Source organism: Argiope bruennichi, chromosome 10, assembly GCF_947563725.1.
Source record: "Argiope bruennichi chromosome 10, qqArgBrue1.1, whole genome shotgun sequence".
NCBI classification, from domain to species: Eukaryota; Metazoa; Arthropoda; class Arachnida; order Araneae; family Araneidae; genus Argiope; species Argiope bruennichi.
The window spans coordinates 89,658,455-89,680,668 of NC_079160.1; the positions used below are offsets into that span (position 1 = coordinate 89,658,455).

The following is a 22,214-nucleotide window of genomic DNA, read 5'->3' on the forward strand; positions in this document are numbered from 1 at the left end:
CGTTTAGTTAAACATATTACAGAATGATTTCGTTTAGTTACAATATCTTTGTTTTCATGAAAAGTGAATTATTGCTTTTGACTCTATAGTTTACTCTCTTTATTGTGTTTTTCAATTAAGGATTGTCTCTTTATTGTTTATTTTTGATTGCATGTTTATTGTGGTTAAATAAAAAATTTCAAGACAGGTTTAAACTGCAGCATTTCTATATTAAATAAGAAATAACAATTATATATATATATATATATATATATATATATATATATATATATATATATATATATATATATATATATATATATATATATATATATATATATATATATATATATATATATATATATATATATATATATATATAAATGAATGAATGAAGCCTTTTTAAAAATAAAAATCTGGACAAAAAAATTAATCAAGCATTTTAAATGAATTTTAATACAAAAATATCAACAATTTTTCGATATACCCTAAAATTTTATTACCAGAATAAAGAATTCTTTAGCATAAATTCAAGACAATTTTCCTTTTTATGATCATAGTTAGAAATTATTGCTTTAGTTTGTAAAAAGCTTCTTTTTGTAGAATTTTAGAGGGAAAAAAAATCAAAATGCAAATTTTGCATGCAAACATAAACAATTAATTCCACAATAGTAGATTTCAGTGAAAACTCATAGAAAAGGAATTCAATTTATATTTGAAGTCATTTAGTTAAAAGTGCTTTTTCATAATTTGTATAAGAAAATTTAACTTGAATAAGCTATGTTATTAAATCAATTATTTTTTTAGACCAATAACAGTTGAAAAAATTAAAAATCTTTATTGATTAAACATTAATTTGCATTTTAATTAAGGATTGAAAATAATTTTCTTTTCTTTGTTCAGTGAAATGCACGTTACACATGAATAAAGGTAATAAAACTATGTCCAATCACCAATGACGTTGAGATCAGAAACCGTCTATCTGCATATACGATTAAGGCCTTTAATCTACTTTATCATAACGGGCTATAAATATATGGCGACGAATTATGTTATGAATGTGGAAATTTTTGTCACTATAATTTTTCAAATTTAAGTCATTATAAGATTCCTCCATCAGATTTATGATTGTCAGCGCTACTGATTTTCTGTATGTGTGAGTTCTACAACAATACTTTGTCAAATACATATTTTAAATTCTTTTTATTTTATTTTTTTGGGATAAAAAATATATAATTCTTATGTAAAAAACATTGCAGTTGTTGCTACCATAAATACACATTCTGCATGTTCTGAATTTGATTCTTATAATGAAATTTTGTGGAAATAAAACGCAAAATCAAAAATTAGGCGTATAGTTTTGTCAAACTAAAATTCATTATTTGTTTCATACTTGAGTAGCCTCTTAGCCGATGCAGCTCCAAAGAACTGCACCGTTGCCCAGGGAAAACCACGAGGACTTTTGTTCCCCGACCACCCACTCTCCATCGCTGCATCCGAAGACAGCTCTGATCTGAAAACTGCATCGGGCAGCCGACGACAGTTTTGATGTTAAACTGCGTCTTTCTGCGACCGGTATCTCACTGGAATATCCAAGGCTAAGCAGAACTGGTAGATCGCAAAAGATTAGACAACTGGCACTCCGACAGGAGTCATCCGTGCAGGCAAACCCAGAGCAGAACACAGCTTGTAGACCATATAAGATTCTACAACAGGGATATCAGACTTCTGGATTGCAGATGGAGCCAGTTTCGCTGGAAGTTCTAAAGCCTGGCAAATCCTAAATACCGTGTAGGAGCGAACCACTGGGACGGATTCTACTCTAGTCGCAGGTGGATCAGATGGTGTATCAATATCTTGATCCAAATCGGGATCGAAAAACAGATCTCCGATTCAGGGTAAGTGAGGGAACATGTAATATTTCAACAGTTCCCAGATCGTCCATAGGAAAATCCATCCAATGATGGCCGTAGCCTTATTGAAATGTTCACAAAACGCACCAAGCATTGCTCAGTAAAAAAAAGTCACACAACGATCAGTTGCAAAAAGAGAAATGATTCTTAACAGAACAGCAGAAGGTGGATTCACTGTTTTATCTATTATATTGTTTGTATTTTGTGCATTTATTTGAACATTAAACAGTAACATTTCTGCTAAGAACAATAATAAGAGGAATTGTTGAAATCTTCTGCTCCCAATAACAACTGAAATATGACTAATGATTATTACTAAGTTAATAATGGAATAAATCTAATAATCAAGCATAGAATACTAGAGGGTGGTAAAGAGGGAGTTAATATTTATTTAAATTATGTGGGTTTTAATTTATATATTTTTTTCAAATATTAACTAGATTTTTCTTGGGGGATTTAAAACCGAAAACTATCGATCGAGATTGAAATTGATTAAAATTTGTAAAAAATGAGTTGAGTAAAATTTGAGAACAAATTTCCTTTTTATTTAATATGTTAAGAAATAAGTTTCTACTCTGTGTTGTATTTTAGGTAAATTGCAATCTCATATTAGTGTAGTAATTAGTTAAACAAAGGAAGTGGAAGGTAAAAGAAAAGTGAAAGAAAAAGAGAAGAAGAAATCGCAAAAATATGCTGAAAGATAAAATTCACGCGAAACTAATGCAGAAAAAAAACATAAATTCAAGAAGCACCAATTTTCAAAATCCCTTACATGAACATTTAGTGCTTCGCAGAATAATGAAGAAAACCGAATATGCATTTTGAATGCTCATTTGTCAACCAAATGAAACTCGAAATTTCATATCAAACTATTGTAATAATAAGATCAATTATCCGATTAAGCGCTGTTACTACGTTTACAAGCTTGTGAACGAGCTGATCGACAGACGGTCAATCCAAATTTGAAATTCTTTAGATGTTAAATCGCCAGCATTCTGACCTAAGAGTAGCGCGTCTTCCTTGTGATTTGGGCGTCCCGGATTCGAGTCCTGGTTCGGGCATGGTTGTTCATCCTCGTGTTTTCTATCTGTGAGATGTGTGAAAGAACCCCCCCCCCCTGTAAAAAGAGGTTGCGCTAATGAGTATGTGAGTGCCATCTTCATATGAGCTGGAAGTCAGATTTTTACCATCAGGTGCCCAGGGGTCTTTACCCTCAGAAGCTACTGAACCCTTCTTTTCGTTGTAATGCGGACGCGGCATCATCAGATGTTAAATCTGTCCATCAAATGTTACTCATTTCGCGTTCTTCGTTTTGTTGCTATCGTGTTAAATTACTTTCGGACCACCGAATTGACAAATTTTCTCTGAATGCACTTTGTTCAAAATTTGACAGAAATTTAAAAATCTGAAGTAGAAACCATATGCAAAATTTCATCCATCAAGCTGAAAACGCTTTTGAATAATTGCTTTCACTCATAGGCGTGATTTTATTTAAAAAAATAAGTTTCTCAGATTCTGGGAGATCTAAAACGTGCTGATTCGTCAAAATATGGAGTTCGAATTTTTTTAAAACTATTATAAGTGCAAACTATAAAACAATACTTAAACTATTATGTATAAACTATATTTTTAAACTATTACCAAGTCCTGGCTAGGCACACTGTCAACCCATTCTTATTTGATTGACTGTTGACGAGTTTTCAGAAAGTTGGCACGATTTTGTCATGTTTTGCAAGTAACTGGACATTAATCTTAAGTCTTACCGAACTTTTAACTGCTGTGTTTTACTATAAAAAGTATCCAGAAATTGAATTGATGCTTCAAGTGGCACAAATGATGCTCAAAATCTAGAAAGTGAAATGCAATCATTCACTTTGTTAAAATTTAATAATATGGAATGTATTAAATATAATAAGTATTTTGTAGCTTTTTTCATTTTCTGTTAAATGATTTATCTTTAATTTGGAATCTGTTTTATACATAAAAAAAAACTTGATATTTTGAAAAATGATGATGTAAATAATTTATATACCTTCTTCCCACATTTATCCTTTAAACTTTATACCTGATTTCAGTCTTAAACCCTTAGAAACCACACAGCCGCCAGAAAAATTGAAATTTATTCTAAGTGAGAGATTAAGAGCTATTGAAGGTGTTTGTGTAGCTGCCGTCAGTCTTTGTTACAATATATAAATTAGAGAAATGTTCCAAAAACTTTGTGAAGTTTTATAGCACAGATGTAGATGAAAACCTAATCCAAGAAATTTGTTTGTTACGGGATTTGATATTGAATGAAAGAGATGTAAATAACGCACAAGACATATTGCAATGCATACTAAAAATAATTATAATGAGTTATTTCTAAATGTATTAACTGTGTTAAAACTTTTCTTTACGTCGCCAGTTACTACAGCTAGTGCTCTTTCAGCAAATTAAAATTAATGACGAATTATCCTCAGTCAAACATGCATTCAGGACACTTAAATGCACTTGCTGCATTAAGCATTGAAAAAGAAATTGCAAAAAATTGTAATTTTTCCGAAAGAATTAATGTATTAGCGAACAAAAAAAACAAAAAAAAAAAATCACGCATTAAATAAATATAAATTAATAATATATGTTCAATTTTTTTTTTTTTTTTTGCTTTAAAAAAAATTTGGGCCTTAAATGACTTTTTGCACCCTGGCCCCTATGAAGAGAAGGCCGGCTCTATACAGGAAAAGAAATCAAAAATTAATCTTGCTATCCAAAAGATGTTCGGAACTTTGAATGAATAGCCGTCACTTATGCTTGGTAATGCAAATTGTGCTAAATAGTTCCCATTACCCAGTTTCAAATAAAAATTTCAGTTCGAACTAAAAATGTTCAAAAATGATAGAATTTATATATAAAACTTAAATTTACAAAAAATTTAGATTTCTGCTTACCAAATATTCCCAAAAGATGAATATAAAATATAGAAAAATCCAATATAGAAAAACAAAACCTCGATTTTTATGTTGAGAATATAACAAAAACTATAATATCTGCCTGTAAAAACAGTAAATTAAATAAGTTAAACAAACACCTAAAGAAAAAACATTATTGGTGGTCTAGAAAACTAGGCTCCCAGAAGTGATGTGAGAACAGCAAAAAGAAAATTATTTAAGGCCAAAGATAAAATTGACAAAATTTTATAGAAAAGAGCCCTGGAGAGAATTTTAGTATATGCAGTTGCAGCCTGGTGGAAGGGCACTAATAGACAAAGGCAAAAGATCAATAGTGTATAACGTTAAGCACTGTTAGCAATAACGGGGGCTTTTCGTACAAAACGTACAGCAGCTCTACAAATAATTAGTGGATTTGAACCAGATCTGATATGTGATATTGAAACTGCTTGGTATTGGATAAAAGATCACCATAAAGATATCAATATTTTTGGCAAAAAAAATTGAGGGCTCTAAAATGATTAGTTATGAAAATAGATGGGTTCACCCCCAGTAAGATTGAAAAAATACAGTGGGATGTTTCGGCAGTGAAAGCTTAGCATTCCATCTACACAGATGGTTCAAAAATGAATGGAAAAGTTGGTGCGGCTTTTTGTGTTTTTGAGGGCGAAGATAAAATTAAAGATTTTCAATATAGGCTTGAAAATCACTGCTCACTTTTTCAAGCAGAACGTTTTGCAATATGGCAAGCTTTAAATTGGAAAAACCGTAATAAACCAATATTACGAGATAGATATAAACCATTATCATCTATTCACGGACAGCCTTAGCGTATTAAAGGCTCTTCAAAAATTCAACCCAAAAATTAATTCAGTAGAAGATGTTAAAAGTCTGGTAGATGGTAATATCTCCTTACACTGGGTTAAAACCCACATTGGCATCAAAGGTAATGAACTAGCTGATCTGGTGCCAAAGCTGCTTCATTTAAAACTGCAACAGACTATCACCTTGGAGAATCTGAAAGAACAATCAAAACTCGTCTTCGTAAAATTCTCATCGATAAATGACAATCAAGATGGAAAAATAATGAAAAAGGCCACTTTACTTTCAGTATCTTTTCTCAGGTAAAATATATATATATATATATATTGACAATAAATATTTAGCCCAATTAACTACAAACCATGGACTTTGCCCGCATTATCTTAAAAGATTCAGCTTGAGAAATTGTAGATGTGGTAATGATTATGATGACATTCCACACTATATTTTCCATTGCCCTATTCTTCATCATTTGAGAAAATTGATTAAACCTCAACTATATATTTCCCAAATTCTTTCAAAAAATAAATTGACTTTAGAAGCTCAAACTATCTTGGATTTCCTATATCATAATGAAAACAGGATTTTCCAAATTGAATAATAATTTATCCTAGTTTGGCAAGCACCGTTAAAAGTGGATAGTATCTAGAGAGAATATGAAAAAAAAAAAAATGCAAAAGGAACTCTATCTGGCCTTTTATTCCTGATCATGGACTCTACCTTAGACTGATTAATTAAATTGTTTAAATTGCCTATTTTTGGTAAGTTTTTTTATTTACTAATTATGTTTCAATGATACTGTTGCTGTGGAATATTATATAGGCTCTTCTGTTTGAGCCATTTAGATCTCTCCATTTTTCCTTTTTATACCTGCCCCCCTCCTCCCTTTTTTTTCTTTGGCTATTTCTAGTTCCTAATACACAAACATATGAAAGATTTCTTTAAATAGCTAGTCCTGTAACAACTATTTAAATACTTTTTTTTTATTTTAATAATGAGCTTTTTACCGTTGTAACGCCACTTTCGGCACAAACCTAATCATCATCAGAATACCTAGTAGCCTCCCCCCTCCCCCGGGGGCACCTCGAAAAGAGGATGAGATGCTTCCAGTATGGTGGTTGGATCTCGCCACCCTGGAGGGTACATAAATAGATGGGGGATCTGGTTCCTCCCATCGATGACGGGACGTACTTCATTCGGGAAGGGTTGTACCGTGGCCGGTGATGCCCTTAGGACACAACCACAGTTTCCGCCAATGTTGCTGTTGCGGCGATTATTCAGTTTTCCTTATCCGTATGCCTTCGGGCGAGTCTGAGAGCCAGTGATATGATTTACCCAATGGCCCAAGCACAGAAAGGTAAATTTCACCATCAATGACAGGCCTGGGTATCATTGTATCCATAGATTTATATAATATTCTTTTTACTTTGAATTAATTCTCATCAACAAATCTGTGGTAGTTCACCACGCCTTGAGAACAGTATAGGAAGTATGCATTATATTTAAAAGAAATAAATGATAGAGTAGCAAGTTCGTTAATAAAAAGTAAAAAGAATTTAGTACTTTGTGAAAATTTTGCTTTTAAATTTGCAAAAGAAGTAATGACAAAAAATCTGTTAAAAAATTTATATTTCATCTAAGTTAATACACAATTTATAAACATAATAATGCAAATGAATATAAATATACATAAGAGAGTGACTAAAATCAAGAATAATAAGGGGGGGGAGGAAATGAAATATTATAATTTAACAAACATGTTATATTCTTCACACGCAAAAATTTTTCATCAATATTCATTATTTTACTTGAAATGTTTACAAATTACACCCCATTTCACTGAGATAAATAAGACTTATTAAAACTTTTTAGCCAATTTTATTTCAATAAGGATAAGAAAGTACATATGAATATATAAGTTGATAGAATTTTTTGTTACTTGTCTAGTTTTCCAGAATCTTAGCCATTTGTGAGAACTAGAATTCTTGGTGCAATAATACATATGAAATACATGCAAAACCATATTCTGTACGAAAATCTCACTTCTATTATATGAAAACAAGGATAGCAACAGGGCATTAAAATCACTAATACATAACATCTACAAATAAAATGAGTTCTTCCAGAACGGGAAGATTATAATCATTCATTTTTTTTCCATTTATAATCATTCATTTTCAAAGACATTTTTGTCAGTGTGACATGACAATGCAATGATACAAGCGCTTTTTAACAAGTGTTTCCGATATTTTCTTTTTATTTCTTTTTTTATTATTATTATCTACTCACATTATAGAAAATACAAAGCTAGGTGCATTCATTCAAATCAGCCATCGTTCGTATAATTCCTCAAATATTATTTCATGAAAAAAAATATATTCAGCAAGGATATTTTGATACAGTTGCATCATTTCACTATATAACGAATGGTAGATTACATGAAAAAAATGAATACCATCATTCACTTTTTAATAAGAAACACAAATAAAAGGAGGCATAAATTCAGCTAAGGATTATAAACACGATCCATAGATTACGAGAAAATTTTGTTAATTCAATAGGGTAAATGCATAAAGAACGGAACCTCTTTTATCATGTGAGAACATGATGTTGTTTTGGTTTGAGGTTTTTGAAGCCTCAAAATGCGTAGGCAACAAATTGGGAATTTATCACTTTTGAGGTATCAATTTTTCGCCTTTAGGGTTATTAGAAAATAATGCAGAAGGTTGTCACATTTAGAGATTTATCGTCAACTAAAGTTACAACTTGATTTCCAAACTATTCATTCTCTGAATTCTTACGAAGTGTCTTAAATAATTTAAGTCATTAACCAATTTAAACCGGTTTGAAACAATCACGTGACTATCAGATTATGCATGCGTCCATATTTCGAAAAATGAGGGATTTTTTTCATCTCAAAATCGGCCGAGCTCCAAAACTTTGTTTGCGGGTTAGAAAAATTGAAAATTAATGTTTAAAAAATTACTATTATATATATATGATAGTAATGATATTTTAAAATTTAATTTAATTTAATTTTTAGCTCAATTTAGCCCATATTAACTTCATTCTAGAATATTCTCTTATTTTCTGATCCCATTCCACTTTTTCTATCTAATTAATTCAACAGAAGCTTTGTAAAATTGCTGAATCGGCTAAAAGCCTCACGTTCCCACACTCCGAGTGAAGGAACAAAATACCGCTGATTTGACAAATTCTTTTTTAAAAGATCCCGTGTTTCCCTTGCCTGATTTGCGCGCGTGTAGCGAAAATCCCTATCTAAATATCACTGTATTAGCGCTGTGAAAAAAAAAAAAAAATATTTTCCCTATCAATATCTCATGTTATATAAGATCAGGGATAAAATGTTCCTGAGCTTTTCCTCATTCCGCTCTGTGTTGTATGTGTGCTTGTCGCTCCTGCTTGTACATAATGTGTGCTTCCCTCGGATGAAATAAAATGACGTCAAAAATTTGAAAGTCTCTTCACTGTCTTCGAAACTGCCTTCTGATTATATGCTTACACACACACGCACGCACACATATAGAAAGAGAGAGACCGATAGAGAAGTCTCGTGATTGTTTCAAACCGGTTTAAACTGGTTCATGACTTAATTTAATCAAGGCAAATACTGACTTAAAAAAATAATAATGCTCTCAGACGATAACTTGAAATTTGCTATTCTTTTTCAAACTTTCTTAAAAAAAAATTCAGTTGTAGATCTATGTGACGTCTGTAATATATCATTTACAAATGAATAAAATGCAAAACCAAAAAAATATCGAAGAACACAAGTAATATTTGAACAAGTAGTATCTTTATGCAAATAACAAAAATTTCAAAAGATTTTAATATAAGGTTTTCAATAAACTCATTTCTAAATTTTAACATAGACCAGAAACTGCATGTTCTGATGAAGATATATAGAAAATCTTATTTTACATATCACAAGCAAAAGGTTTCTCCTTTTCATGAATATGAAGATGCTGATACAAATAATTTCTTCGAGAAAACTTTTTACTGCAAAATTCACAAGCAAAAGGTTTTGAATGAGTACGTAAATGATCATTTAAATGAGATTTTTGCAAAAACTGTTTATTGCATTCATCACAAGAGAAGAGTCTTTCATTTGTATGAGTTAAATGATGGACTTTTAAAGAACTTTTATGTGAAAATGCTTTACAACAAACATCACAAGAATAAGGCTTTTCATTTGTATGAGTACGATAATGATTGTTAAAATTAGATTTAAAAGCGAACTGTTTGTTGCATACATCACAAGAATATGGTTTTTCATTCGTATGAGTTCGATAATGCTCATTTAAATTAATTTTTTGAGTAAATTCCTTATTGCACACATTACAAGAATAGGGTTTTTCATTTGTATGGGTACGCATATGGCAACTTAAATACAATTTCCGAGAAAATTTCTTGCTACATACTTCACAAGAATAGGATTTTTCATTTGTATGAATTTGATAATGGCGTTTTAAATTATTTTTCTGAGTAAATTCTTTATTGCATATATTACAAGAGTAAAGTTTTACGTTTGAGTGAATATGAGAATGTTCCATTAAATATCGTTTCTGAGAAAATATCCTACCACAGAAATCACATGCAAAATGTTTCTTATCCGTGCAAGCTACAGTTTGAACATCTATACCAGTATCCAGTTCTTTATCACACAGATTAGTAACTAAATGTTCTCCATTTGTGTCAACAGAAGCCTCCATCAACACCGTCAGTTTTTTTTTTTTTTTGTTTTTTTTTTCACAGAATGAACTGAAACTATAGCAAAAGTAGTTTTCCTTTAAAAAAAAGTTTTCATTGGCATATAATCATGTTAATGCTCCATTTTCTTTCAAAAAACCTTTGTTTGTTGCATTTGGTTATCAGCCGAAGTCACCTGGAAGAAAAAAAAAGGACCTTTAGCATAAATTCCTTATTTATTATTTGATCAATATGAAGAATGAAACATTCAATATAAAACAGATTCTCTGTCTGTCTTTGGAAAATATATTAAAAAAAATATTAAAACAATAAAAAGACTCATTTTTTAGAAAACTTACCAAATTGACTATTGAAAACATACCATAGCAAATGTGAATAATCAAATAAAAAATCAAAAGAATTCTCTTTTCAGTTTCCTTGCACTACCCCGCAAGACGATATAACTTAAAATAAGGGGAAGAAATTTTTACTGTTATACGTTTTTCAATAACATCATTTTAGTTACTGGAAGAAATATTGATTTGCCAACTGACACTTCATTGTTTATCAAGAGATACAGAAATGCACTTTGTTCAAACGACGGCAAAAAATTCAAATTTATCAGGAAACAATGGATAATTCTCCATTTACGAAACCGCTTTGTTTTATTTTATTTATTTATTTTTTGATAGCTGGTGACCGTACTGAGCAGTTTCTTTTTTTCCTGTAATGTTAAATCTAGATTTCCTCAATATAAAGAGCAATAAAATCATGCCTCTGTTTTATTATTTGTATGTAGTTTTAGCCCTTGTGATGTAATCTTGAATGAGTAGTAACATGTAATCTACAATAATACACATTTGAACCACTTATATTCGTTCTTCTTTTAACTTTTAGTAGTTTGACATTTAACTGACGAAATTATAAATTTCTTTACTTTCAATATAGAAGAATTTTAACTAAATAACTTTGATAAAATTTAAGCTTGCAATTTATCTTTTCCTTTTTGAACATTCTCTCAAAATAGAGGGTGGTTACAATTAAGGTGATTCTATTCAGACCACTTTACAACCCGTTCTGCCAATCAGATTTTGATGAAACTTGGTATACATGTTTATATGGACCGTGAGAAAAGATTACAGCAATGAAAAAGATAGTTCAAATTTTGACTACTAGCTGACACTTTTTAAAAAAAATTTATGCAAATTAGTCAAACCTGTAAAGAGATTTCCAGTCAGAGCACGAAAATCATTCTGCGTGCCTTTGTCATTGTTAATCATGCCCGTACAAAAGAAAGATCAAGCTTTACTGGTAAAACTGTTTTATTAAAACAGGTTAGCTTTAGCTTAGCTACACTGTCTGAATATCGTCGCTTGAAGAAATTGCGAAAAGAGCCCATGTCAAAGAATGGTTTGAAGAAAATGATTATGAAATTTGAAAAGACTGGAAACTTGGGTGTGCTACCAGGAAGAGGGCGAAAACCGGTTGCAAATGAAACTGTCGAAGAAGTCGCTACTGCTGTGGTTTAAAGAATCTGCAGTTCCAGATATGCTTCAGCAAGTGTTCGACCGGTTTCACATGAGTTGGCGATTCCAGTACGAAAAATTCTACGATCCATTTTAAAATAGTATCCGTAAAAGGTCCACGTGGTGAAATGCTGCAACCTCAAGATTCCCAAACAAGCTCTGAATTTGCTTGCCGATTTTTGGCGAGAATAGAAGTTGGCGACGCAAATTCTACGATCAGATGAGATGCACTTTTCTTTGGACGGAACTGGGAATAATGAAAATTGCCGCATAAGGGATGCTTCACTTCTTAATATCCTACGCTAACAACCACCACATTCTGATTACTGACTGAATGGTTTGCATTTATTGCTGATTTTATCTTCGGATCGTTTTTTTATTTTTTTTTGAAACTCTCACTCCTAAAGGTCTTAAAACATGCTCTATCTCACGAATGCACGCCACAGTGAACTTCTTCGATAAGCAGGTCCTTTCTGCTTTACAGGAATAGCAATGTTTGCAAACCACTTTCTTCAGGCAAGATAGAGCAACACCCCACATTGGGCAGCAAGTCAAAGAACCGCTACGTGCTTTGGCGAGAATCGTGTAAAATACAAAGCTTTTCCGGATGCCTGGCCTCCTCATTCGCTTGACTTAAATCTCTGTGATTTCTGGTTGTGAGGACTGCTAAAAGACCATGTTTATGGAGGCAGAAATAGGACCTAACCTGAGTTGAAAACCAACATCACATGCCATGTTGCTAAAATCCCTTGAAATTTTCTTATATATAGCTATAGCTATAATACTCTTTCAACACGTAATTGATGTCAATGGCACACGTTGAACACATTCCGCAAATGAATAAGTTTTAATGATTCTGACAGATTTTTTTTTGTCCTTTTTCAGGAGCCATAATTCCCCTTGGTGGTTAAAGTTTGAACCTTTTTTACTTATTTATTGCAGAAATGTTTTCCCTATGATCCATATAACGTATATACCAAATTTCATGAAAATCCGAAAGGCAGAACGGGTTCTAGAGAGTTCTGAATATGGTCACTTTAATTATACCCCCCCCCCTGTATTATGCAGCAGCAAACTGAGCAATAAAATAATATTGCAATGCATAATTAAAAAAAATTATTAATTAACACAAAAAATTCACAACTTTATTAATTGCACTTAATATGAAAATAAGAACACTAGAAAATGTTATTTATTATTAGTAGCAATGGTAAAAATTATTTCCACACATTTAGTTTTGCTTCCTTCGAAAAGATGAAAAGTTTTTATCATGTGAGAATATGATGTTGTTTTCGTTAGAGAATTTTGAATATTTGAAAGCAACTGATAATGGAAGCTCGAAATCGCGTAGGCAATGAATAAAGCATAAATGTCAATATTCATCAACATTTGTTAATCGCATATATTTTTGTACCTGCTTTTACCAGTAATGTATTATTATTCTGTATGCTTCTTTAAAAGCAGATGCGTTTTTAAAAGGTTGAACTGCCTTTACCAATATTACTTTTTTGGTTTGAAGTTTTTGAAGTCTCAAATTGCTTAGGCAACAAATTGGCGATTTATCGCTTTTGAGGCATCAATTTTTCGCTTTTAGGATTATTAGAAAATAATGCAGAAGGTTGTCACATTTGAAAATTTATCACCACCTAAAGTTACAACTTGATTTCCAATTTTTTTATTTCTTTTTATTTTATCCTGTTTTTAGAATGATTATTAAAGAATGTTTCATGCATTATATCAAAGCAGCTATACGAAATCCATTGCTATTCTTATATGTCTCAGAAAATATTTTATTCATAATTTTAAGATGCAAATTCGGAATCTGATGTAACAACAGAGTTGTTTAAATGTGACGAAAACAAGAGTTTGATTTATTCGGTCACAATTATTTAACAGTGGCACCACTTAATTGATAACGCACTTATAGGTATTCTTTAAAGAATTCTGTTCCCTTAGAACTAACACATTTTAATCGTAGTCGAGGTTTCTTAAACTATGCATCCCGTCGTTGAGAATAATATTGAGGTCATAATACTTTTTAAAACGCTTTCTTTCAGATTCATCAATATTAGCAAATAAAAATTATCGAAAAATTATTTGGATTGGAAAGATTTTCATTTAAATTTAACTACTATAAAATATATTTTCAACCCTTTTTGTAATTGTTTTTATTTATTATTAATTGTCCTTACTTTCTTTCAAATTTCAGGAGGGCGAAAAAAAAATTTCGCAATGAAAAAATATTTAGAAATTAACACTGTTATTGCCCATCTTCGCATTAAGTCTTCAGTTTAAAAACATGTCAAGGAAAGACTATACCTAGTAATTTGCGTATAAACTTAAACGGAATTTAGTATGGGAAAGAAAAGCTGTTCATTCAAGTAGTTATTACCCTTCTATACAGAGATTGATTTTCAACAAGAGGAAAAAATCTGATTGGGAAATAGGTTTTCTGTTTCAATTTTTTTACTTGCATTTTGTTAGGAAAATCAATTGTATAATGTAAAATTACATTACATTGTAAATATATTTAAATATAAAATGCAAAATAAAATCATTTAGTAACTACAAGGTAAAAAGTTGGGATTGAGCCGTCCTGATAGTATATTTAGGAAGGCGGTTCATCTTCAATCTTCTTGGTAGTCTTAAAACTTTTTCTCTTTCAGATATCTATTTCAAAAACGGGTACAATTTTACTGTTTTTACAAATCAATTGAAAGTACTCTTTGTATTCTTAAAACTAAGACGGGGGATATACGACTAGTGTACTTTTAAATGGCACTTTTTTCCCCCTTTCCCCATTCTTTTAATTTGGAGAACTTTCAGAAATCCAAACTAAATAAAAAAAAATTTTTTTTTTAAAAAGCTATTCCTAAAAACTAACACTACTTGAGTTTTTGCCATCATCTCTTTTTGTTTGTAAGTTATGATAGTAAACGTTATTTAACCTTTTAAATTAAGCCAAGAATAATCACGTTGAGTAGCATCATAAAAACTGCTTAAATTTGAAAATCATTTTTAAGCACTTTAAAATGCTTACTTTTGGAAGAAAAAAAAAAGAAGTGGGAAGGAGAGAGGGGTCCTTAAAAAGTAATTTTTTTTTTTTAGAGTAATGCAGAGAAAACATTATTTCCCTCAGACGTTGAATATGACAAATCAAAAGTATGGCTTAAAGTTTGTTAACCGAATGTATCAAGAAAGCCAAGGAAAGGGAAAAATTCGGAAAAGAAATCCAGGGTAGGTAAAACATATCCAAAGATGCCCTTAACCCTTTTGTATACAATGACCAGTCTGACTTATACATCGAATTACTGAAGTTTTAAATTTATATCTGCAATTAAAGTAAAGAAAATAATAAGTAGTTTAAAATAAGAAAATCTGGGCGTCCCAGGTTCGAATCCCGGTTCGGGCATGGTTGTTCTTCATCTGTGTTCTATCTGTGAGGTGTGTGAATGTGCCCCCCCCCCTGTAAAATGGGGTTGTGCAAGCGAATGTGTGAGTTTCATCTTCATATGAGCTAGAAGTCAGACTTCTGCCCTCGGGTGCTCAGGAGTATTTACTCTCAGAAGCTACTGCACCCCCTTTCTGTGGTAACGCGAACATGACATCATCAATTAAGAAAATAAGTAGCTTAAATGCTTCAATATCTCAAATATCCTTATATTACTACTTGAATTATAATAATAATAATAAATAGGATGTGTTATCGAATTAGAAAATTAAATAAATTCATACATCAAAGGGTTGATTAGCTACTTTTTGCGCTCTCCCTCTCTCTCTTTTTTTCCCACAACTGGCAGCGCCGTCTATTGAAATATCGGAATGAATATTTCGAAAGGACAAACCAAATTGTCTCGAAACGTCAATTCTTAGTATTTTAGATGGTGAAGAATTCATTTTAGTCATGACTGATAAAAGTATGTTTAACCTTTTATGTGTTGTAAAAGAAAATTGCTGATCCGATTGATGGAAAATAAGAATAAAGCAAGAAGAATTTGGAGCGCCAGAAAGTTGAATATATGGAATATGGGTAAAGCTGCTCGAAAAGCACGTACAGTGAAGCCTTTATAGTACGTGACACATTCAATCGTGATTCTCGTTAATGTGTCGTTTTGGAATGATCCCTTGAACAACTTAATAAAAGGATTATAGTACCACTACACCGAATTATAATTCATCGCGTTGTGTAACTACTTTAATCTATTGTGTAAAATTCAGTTTGATGAAATTTTAACTAGAAGCCATAATTTTTCAAGGACGCCAATTTCTTTCGCTGCGTACCTTTTAAATGCCTCCATCCATTTGAAAATTATTATTTGTTCGACTCATCTAAACAAATTTGAATTTTACAAAAAAATTAAATAAATAAAAAATAAAAACAAAACTGTTACATTGAATTTTTTTAAAGAAAATAAAAAAGACATTTTCAACACTTTTATAACTTGGAGTCAGATTCAACCATTTTTTTAAGGATTTTCACTTTTTCTCTTTTGGTAACTTATAATCTTTTTCCTTTGAAATCTTTTTACACACACAAAGGTTTGACCCAACTGACTAAGTAACACGAAGCATAAATCATTGAAATCAGGATATAAAAATTGGCTGGGAGTTACTTATAAAGTATTAGAATCCCATCAAGACCGTTTTATTTTTTTATTTTCCAAAATTTCAATCAAAAGTTTAATTAAAAAATAAAAATGGTATTTTAATATATTTCCGCCATAATATCAAACATATTATCGCACAAAAATTATTTTTACATAGTCGATTTTTTTTTAAAAAAGGTAACTTTTCAATGATATTACTTTTGCTCATACTTTTTTGAATGAATAAGCCTTTTTCTTTTTAAAATAGTGTTTGAAAACCTTAGTTTTAGTGACAGTTTGCAACAAGGGTTTTTATTGTAATGAAATTCAAAACAAAATGATTGCTTCATCGAATCATTAAGCCATATGTATTTGCCGTTAACATCGGGATAAAAGAAAAATGCTTTTTTTTGCTTTATATTGAGCTTAAAAACTAAGAAAGAGATGGCCTTTTTTTTTAAAAAAATTCCGCGAATTTATATCCGTTATTTATAAAGACTAGGAATTGTTAAATCATTTTCATTTCTTCGTAAAATGTACAATCACGTTTTTCTGTGCTTTTTTACAAACTAAAATATAATTATTTTTGGATATATATTAAAAAGCTATTTAATCGAATTTTCGAAAAGTGACACATTAAAAAAAAGCTCTTTATTAAACTTCAGAAGAAGCGATAAGATAATTTTTTTTATAGTCTGGTTACTTCTAAAGATAATTCTTCTTTTTTGTATAAAAAAAATTAAAAACACAACTAAAATAGGATATTTTCCATCTCTAATTTTATAGTAGTTTTACCAAATCTTATGAAGGTAATCATCCTGAAATGCTTTAGCTCTAACTTTATAGGTTCCCAAATAAAATGTTCTAGATTGCTAAATATGGTGAATTAGCACAAGAAGCACAAAATCATTATTACAAATTATGTCTAAAATTAATTCTCCAAAAAATATTAAAAAAAATTTGAAAAAATGAATTTACTTAAACGATATTATTGGAAAGTCACCTTCTAAAAACTCTTAAAATGATGTAAAAATTTCTTTGATGCGATAATAAGCTTTGATGTTATGGCAGAAACACGTTAAAATTCTGTTTTCATTTTTTTCTTATTCTAATTAAAATTTTGAAAAATCAGTTATTAGAAACCTCAATTCTGTTTTCATTTTTTCATATTCTAATTAAAATTTTGAAAAATTCATTATTAGAAGCTTCAAATACCCAAGAGGTAACTTTCTATCAATTTTCATGTTCCTAACTTCAATGGTTTGTGCTGTTCGGTGCTCTGTCAATCAGGACAAACTTCTGTATGCATAGAAAAATTCTTATAGGAAATAAAAAATTTAAAAAAAAAATCTGTAAGAGATGAAAAATGAGAAAAAGACAAAAATCGTCATCAAAATGATAAAATCTAAACCCTAAAGAATAAGTTTTAATTTATTCCCCCCTTTCTTCTTCTTAAAAAAATTTTAAATGATAGATTTAGAAGGATTTTATATGAACTAAAATTTGTCAGTATTGGTCCAACAAACAGAAATTTTCAAATGGATTTAAAAAGAAAAGTGAAAGGAATTATGATACTTGAAAACCTATGGCTTCAAGTTAAAATTTCATCATACGAAATTTTAAGCAAACAACTAACGTGATTGCATACAGCAATGAATTAAATTCAGTATAGTAAAGTAAAACAGATTGTTCATAAACAATATATTGACGAGACAATGATCGAATGTGTAAAGGACTAAAGAGGCTTCACGGTAATTTTTTTTAGAGGAGCTTCTCCCATGTTCGATGCATCTCTTTGGCGCATCAAATTCGTCCTGATGTATTCTTATTAATATAGCAGGGGCAATCTGCTTGTTTTTCTTTAACACATAAAAAGGTTAAACGTATATTTATCAGGGATAACTAAAACAAATTGTTCATCATCTTTGAATTCCAATGACGTTCATACGTTTTTCAAGTCGCAAGAATTATGACATATATATACCCTTCAAAATAGCCTTCTCAATATTTTCGTAAACAACAATACACACTGTTCAAGAGGAAATGAGAAAAAGCTATTAAGTGTTATCTTAATACGTACGTGTGCAACCCCTCAAAACGTTTTTTTTTTTTTTTTTTTTTTTTTTTTTTTTTTTTTTTTGCACATCTCGAGAAAATTAAGGATTTTTTTCAAAATTAAGCACTTTTTATGACGCTACGCATCCTGCTTACGATACTTGAGTTCAAAAACTCCTTGCAAAAATAAATTAAGTAAAACAATTTAACTGGCTGAAAATAATAATTATAAAATCAGAACAGTAACATTCCAGTAAAACTACAATAGTTTAATAAAAAATGGAAGCAAAAAATAAAAACAACTGAAAACGTTATTTTCATCCACTCTGAAAGCTCCTTTGGTTTTCATCATTGAATAAACTTTGTTTGTAAAATCATTTTACAGATTTCAACAGTAATCTACAATCTGATGGGTAATCCATTTTCTTCACGTCCTTATGAAATGATTCAACCAATTTTTCACTCGTATTGGTCAAGATTTTCTGGGAAACGGTCCAAATGGTTGTACTTTGATTATATTCTCCTTAAATTATGGAAATTAGAAGGAAAAAAAAAAAATCCAAAATTATTTCTGTAAATCGTTATAAATGATAGACAAAAATATAGTATACCTTATAAGAACCTACAATAGCTTAAATAAAAATGAGAATAATTAAACAAAAAAAAAAAACAGTTAATTTATTACATTGCGGAAATTTTCTTTTGTTTGAAATCTTGAGTGAACATTTTTACACAATATTTTTGTAGATTCAAAAAGTAAATGTTTCTCATATTGGTTTTCCAATAGTCCATTCAGTCCCCTATTTTCATGATTCTTGGTAAATAATTATTCTTCCTTCATTCTTTCTGATAAATCACACTTTTTTACAACATTTATTTGTTCATGCCATTCCATAATTAGAAATATTCCATAAGATTCCCTTGTTAATGAAGAAAATAGGTAATTTTTTTAAGTCCCACAAATAACCCATAATGTTCATACATTTAATCTTCTCCATGACAAAATTAATGATATACTGTTCTTTTTTTAAATTTATTATAGAATTTTAACAAGAAAAAATACAAACATTTACCTCCCCTATCCCTCTCTTTCCTCATGCATTTTTTTTTTAAATAAATAACTTGCTGTTTCAAAGCTTTAAATATTTTATAATTGATACTAAAACTCCCAAAAAGCAGAGCTGATGGAAAAAATTGTTTTCTTATCTAAAATGAGCATTCAAATATAGTCCAAATCAGTAAAAAATCTTTGTCATATTTTTTGTTCTTACCCTGTATAACTGATACATTGGTTGAATATCTATTAAAATGCTGATTTCCATTGATAATTCACATTGCTTGTGATCCACAATTCAATCTGATTTCATCTACCTTTTTAAGATGTATTTTAATTATGTTGTTTTAGACTAAATAAATAGCTAGTCAATTTCTAAAATTCTTATTGTTCTTGAGTATAAAATATGCTTACAAATATTAATATAGTAAAAATCTAACTTTTTGAATTCATAATATTTAACCAAATCTGTGAAATTTATAAAAATGTCAACATGTTTATCATTAATTTGGTATTTTTCATTCCAATCACTGCAAAGATGAAAATATTAGAATCCCCCCATAGTATTGTGATATGTCCATAAATAAAAAAAAATTAATTAAAAAAGAGACTTGAATGGGCCTTACAATTGCACATTGAAGTTATTTTCATATAAAAGTTTTATGTAAAATCTAGAGGAGATTATTAGACAAAGAATAAAATTTCAAATCCAAACAAAAAACAAAAAAAGGGGAGGGGGAGGGAGGTACAAAGAAAAAAATATCACCCATTTAAAATTTTGAAAAGAAATCAAGGCCCATACTCTATGTTTAACATCTACAAATATTTTAAATAGGTAAAGAGAGAAATTATTTATACACCACATCAATTATACAGAAGTTCATACAAAGTAGGGAATAAAACAAAGTACAATTTGGGGAAGAAAAAAAATCCATATTTGTTCAGAAAGTTTTGGGTTTTTGCATAGTAATAGTGAAATCAAGAGAATTTTTATCACAATTTTATGACCTTCTTTTAAACAACTTATGAGGAACATTTAAACAGTAATTGTTAAATTCTTTTTATAAATTTCTCCTTAGATGCACTGAAGATTGCAGTTGTAAACATATAGTTCACTTTCAAACTCATTCATTCATTTATGTTTACAATCATAGCATATTTTGAATTTCATTTTATATTTAGGCATTCTCGGCATACTGATATGTGTACATAAATAATGATTATTATTGCTTGAGCTTTTTTTAAATTACAAAACAGTTATTTTGAATGAACCACATAAACAATTTACCTAATCGATACAGTTAAAAAAATTGAAAATGTATTATAAAATTCATTTTCTTGTCAATTCCTTAAAATTAAAGTATCAAAAGCAGAGAATTTTTCATTTCTATCTTAAAGTATCAAGGGAATAATTCAATTAGAGCTAAATTAAAATGATTTTCCATGTTCAATGTATTAAATAAAGAACAGGGTGTCTCTAAACACATGTATGATTTAATACAGCAAAAAATTTAAAACTAAACTATCTAGAAAGCTAATTTCATATTTAGTAATTTTAGAAGAATTACAATACATTTGGATAAAAAAAATTAATGAAAATTTTGAAATTGCATTTCCAAATTTTTATATGGATTCAATATTTGTACAAAAGATTTGAGTACAAAATGCTCCTTATATAACTTTAATAAGAGAATTTTCACATCCTACATTTTTAGAACATCTTTTTTATTTAAATTGATACCTTAAAATTTTAATTACTTTCACAGAAAAAGAAATGTCTAAAGACATATATTATATCCCTTTTTTAGGAATATGAAATCACTTGCATTATCTTTCTAGAAAAACCTTTTTACCATACATCTCAAGAAAAAGGTATTCCATTTGTATACAAGAAAAAATTCAATATTCTTGGAACTTTTCTCACAATATCCAACTCAGGATTTAACTTTTTCATGAATTTGATAATGATCTGACATATAACATTCCTGAGAGAATTTTCCACTAGGATAAGATTTATCACTGATAGAATGAATATAATAATTTTTGTATATAACATTTCAAAGAAAATTCAATATATTCAACAAACTCAAGAATAGTTTTTAAATCATATAAATTTGATAATGTGGATATAACTGACTTCGAAGAATACTCTATGCTATTAATTACTAGTTGATTTCTTTCAAATACTGCCCATTTCCAATTTTATATTATTCATAAAAGGAAAATAAATCTTCCTTTCATTGCCCAACAAGAACAAAAAATTCTTACAGATGACAAGACAGTTTTTAGGGTATCTTGAGGCAACATCTAAAATGCTGCTGCTTACTTATAAGTACCGTTTTTAATTGTAGGAAGTTTTACTTACTTAATACTTGTCATTTTCTTAGCTGCCAATTGGCTCTTTAAACCAGATTCTTTCTAAATTATGATATTTACAATGAATTAGATTGGTTTATAGAGATATTCAATTTAATTTTGAGCTATTTTTCTAACGCTTATTTAGATTGACCGTCATATCTTGAATATAAAACAGTGAAGGATAGGCTCTTATCCACGACCACTGTATCAATATTTGTTGACATCCTATTTTCTGTTAATAACAGGACTGCCCTGGCCGTTATTGAAGAGTAAGTAACCGTTCA

The 22,214-nt window shown here is 29.8% G+C and overlaps 1 protein-coding gene across 1 annotated transcript; it reads right to left on the bottom strand.

The window, feature by feature from the left end:
- Nucleotides 1-7,344: 7,344 nt before the first annotated feature.
- LOC129989067 (gastrula zinc finger protein XlCGF7.1-like) lies at nucleotides 7,345-22,175 on the bottom strand. Its single transcript, XM_056097392.1, has 2 exons — nucleotides 21,938-22,175; nucleotides 7,345-10,547 (listed from the first exon to the last, which is right to left on the bottom strand). Exon 2 carries the CDS (start codon nucleotides 10,372-10,374, stop codon nucleotides 9,580-9,582), a length of 795 nt encoding a protein of 264 aa, XP_055953367.1. The 5' UTR covers nucleotides 10,375-10,547; nucleotides 21,938-22,175; the 3' UTR covers nucleotides 7,345-9,579.
- Nucleotides 22,176-22,214: the final 39 nt, after the last annotated feature.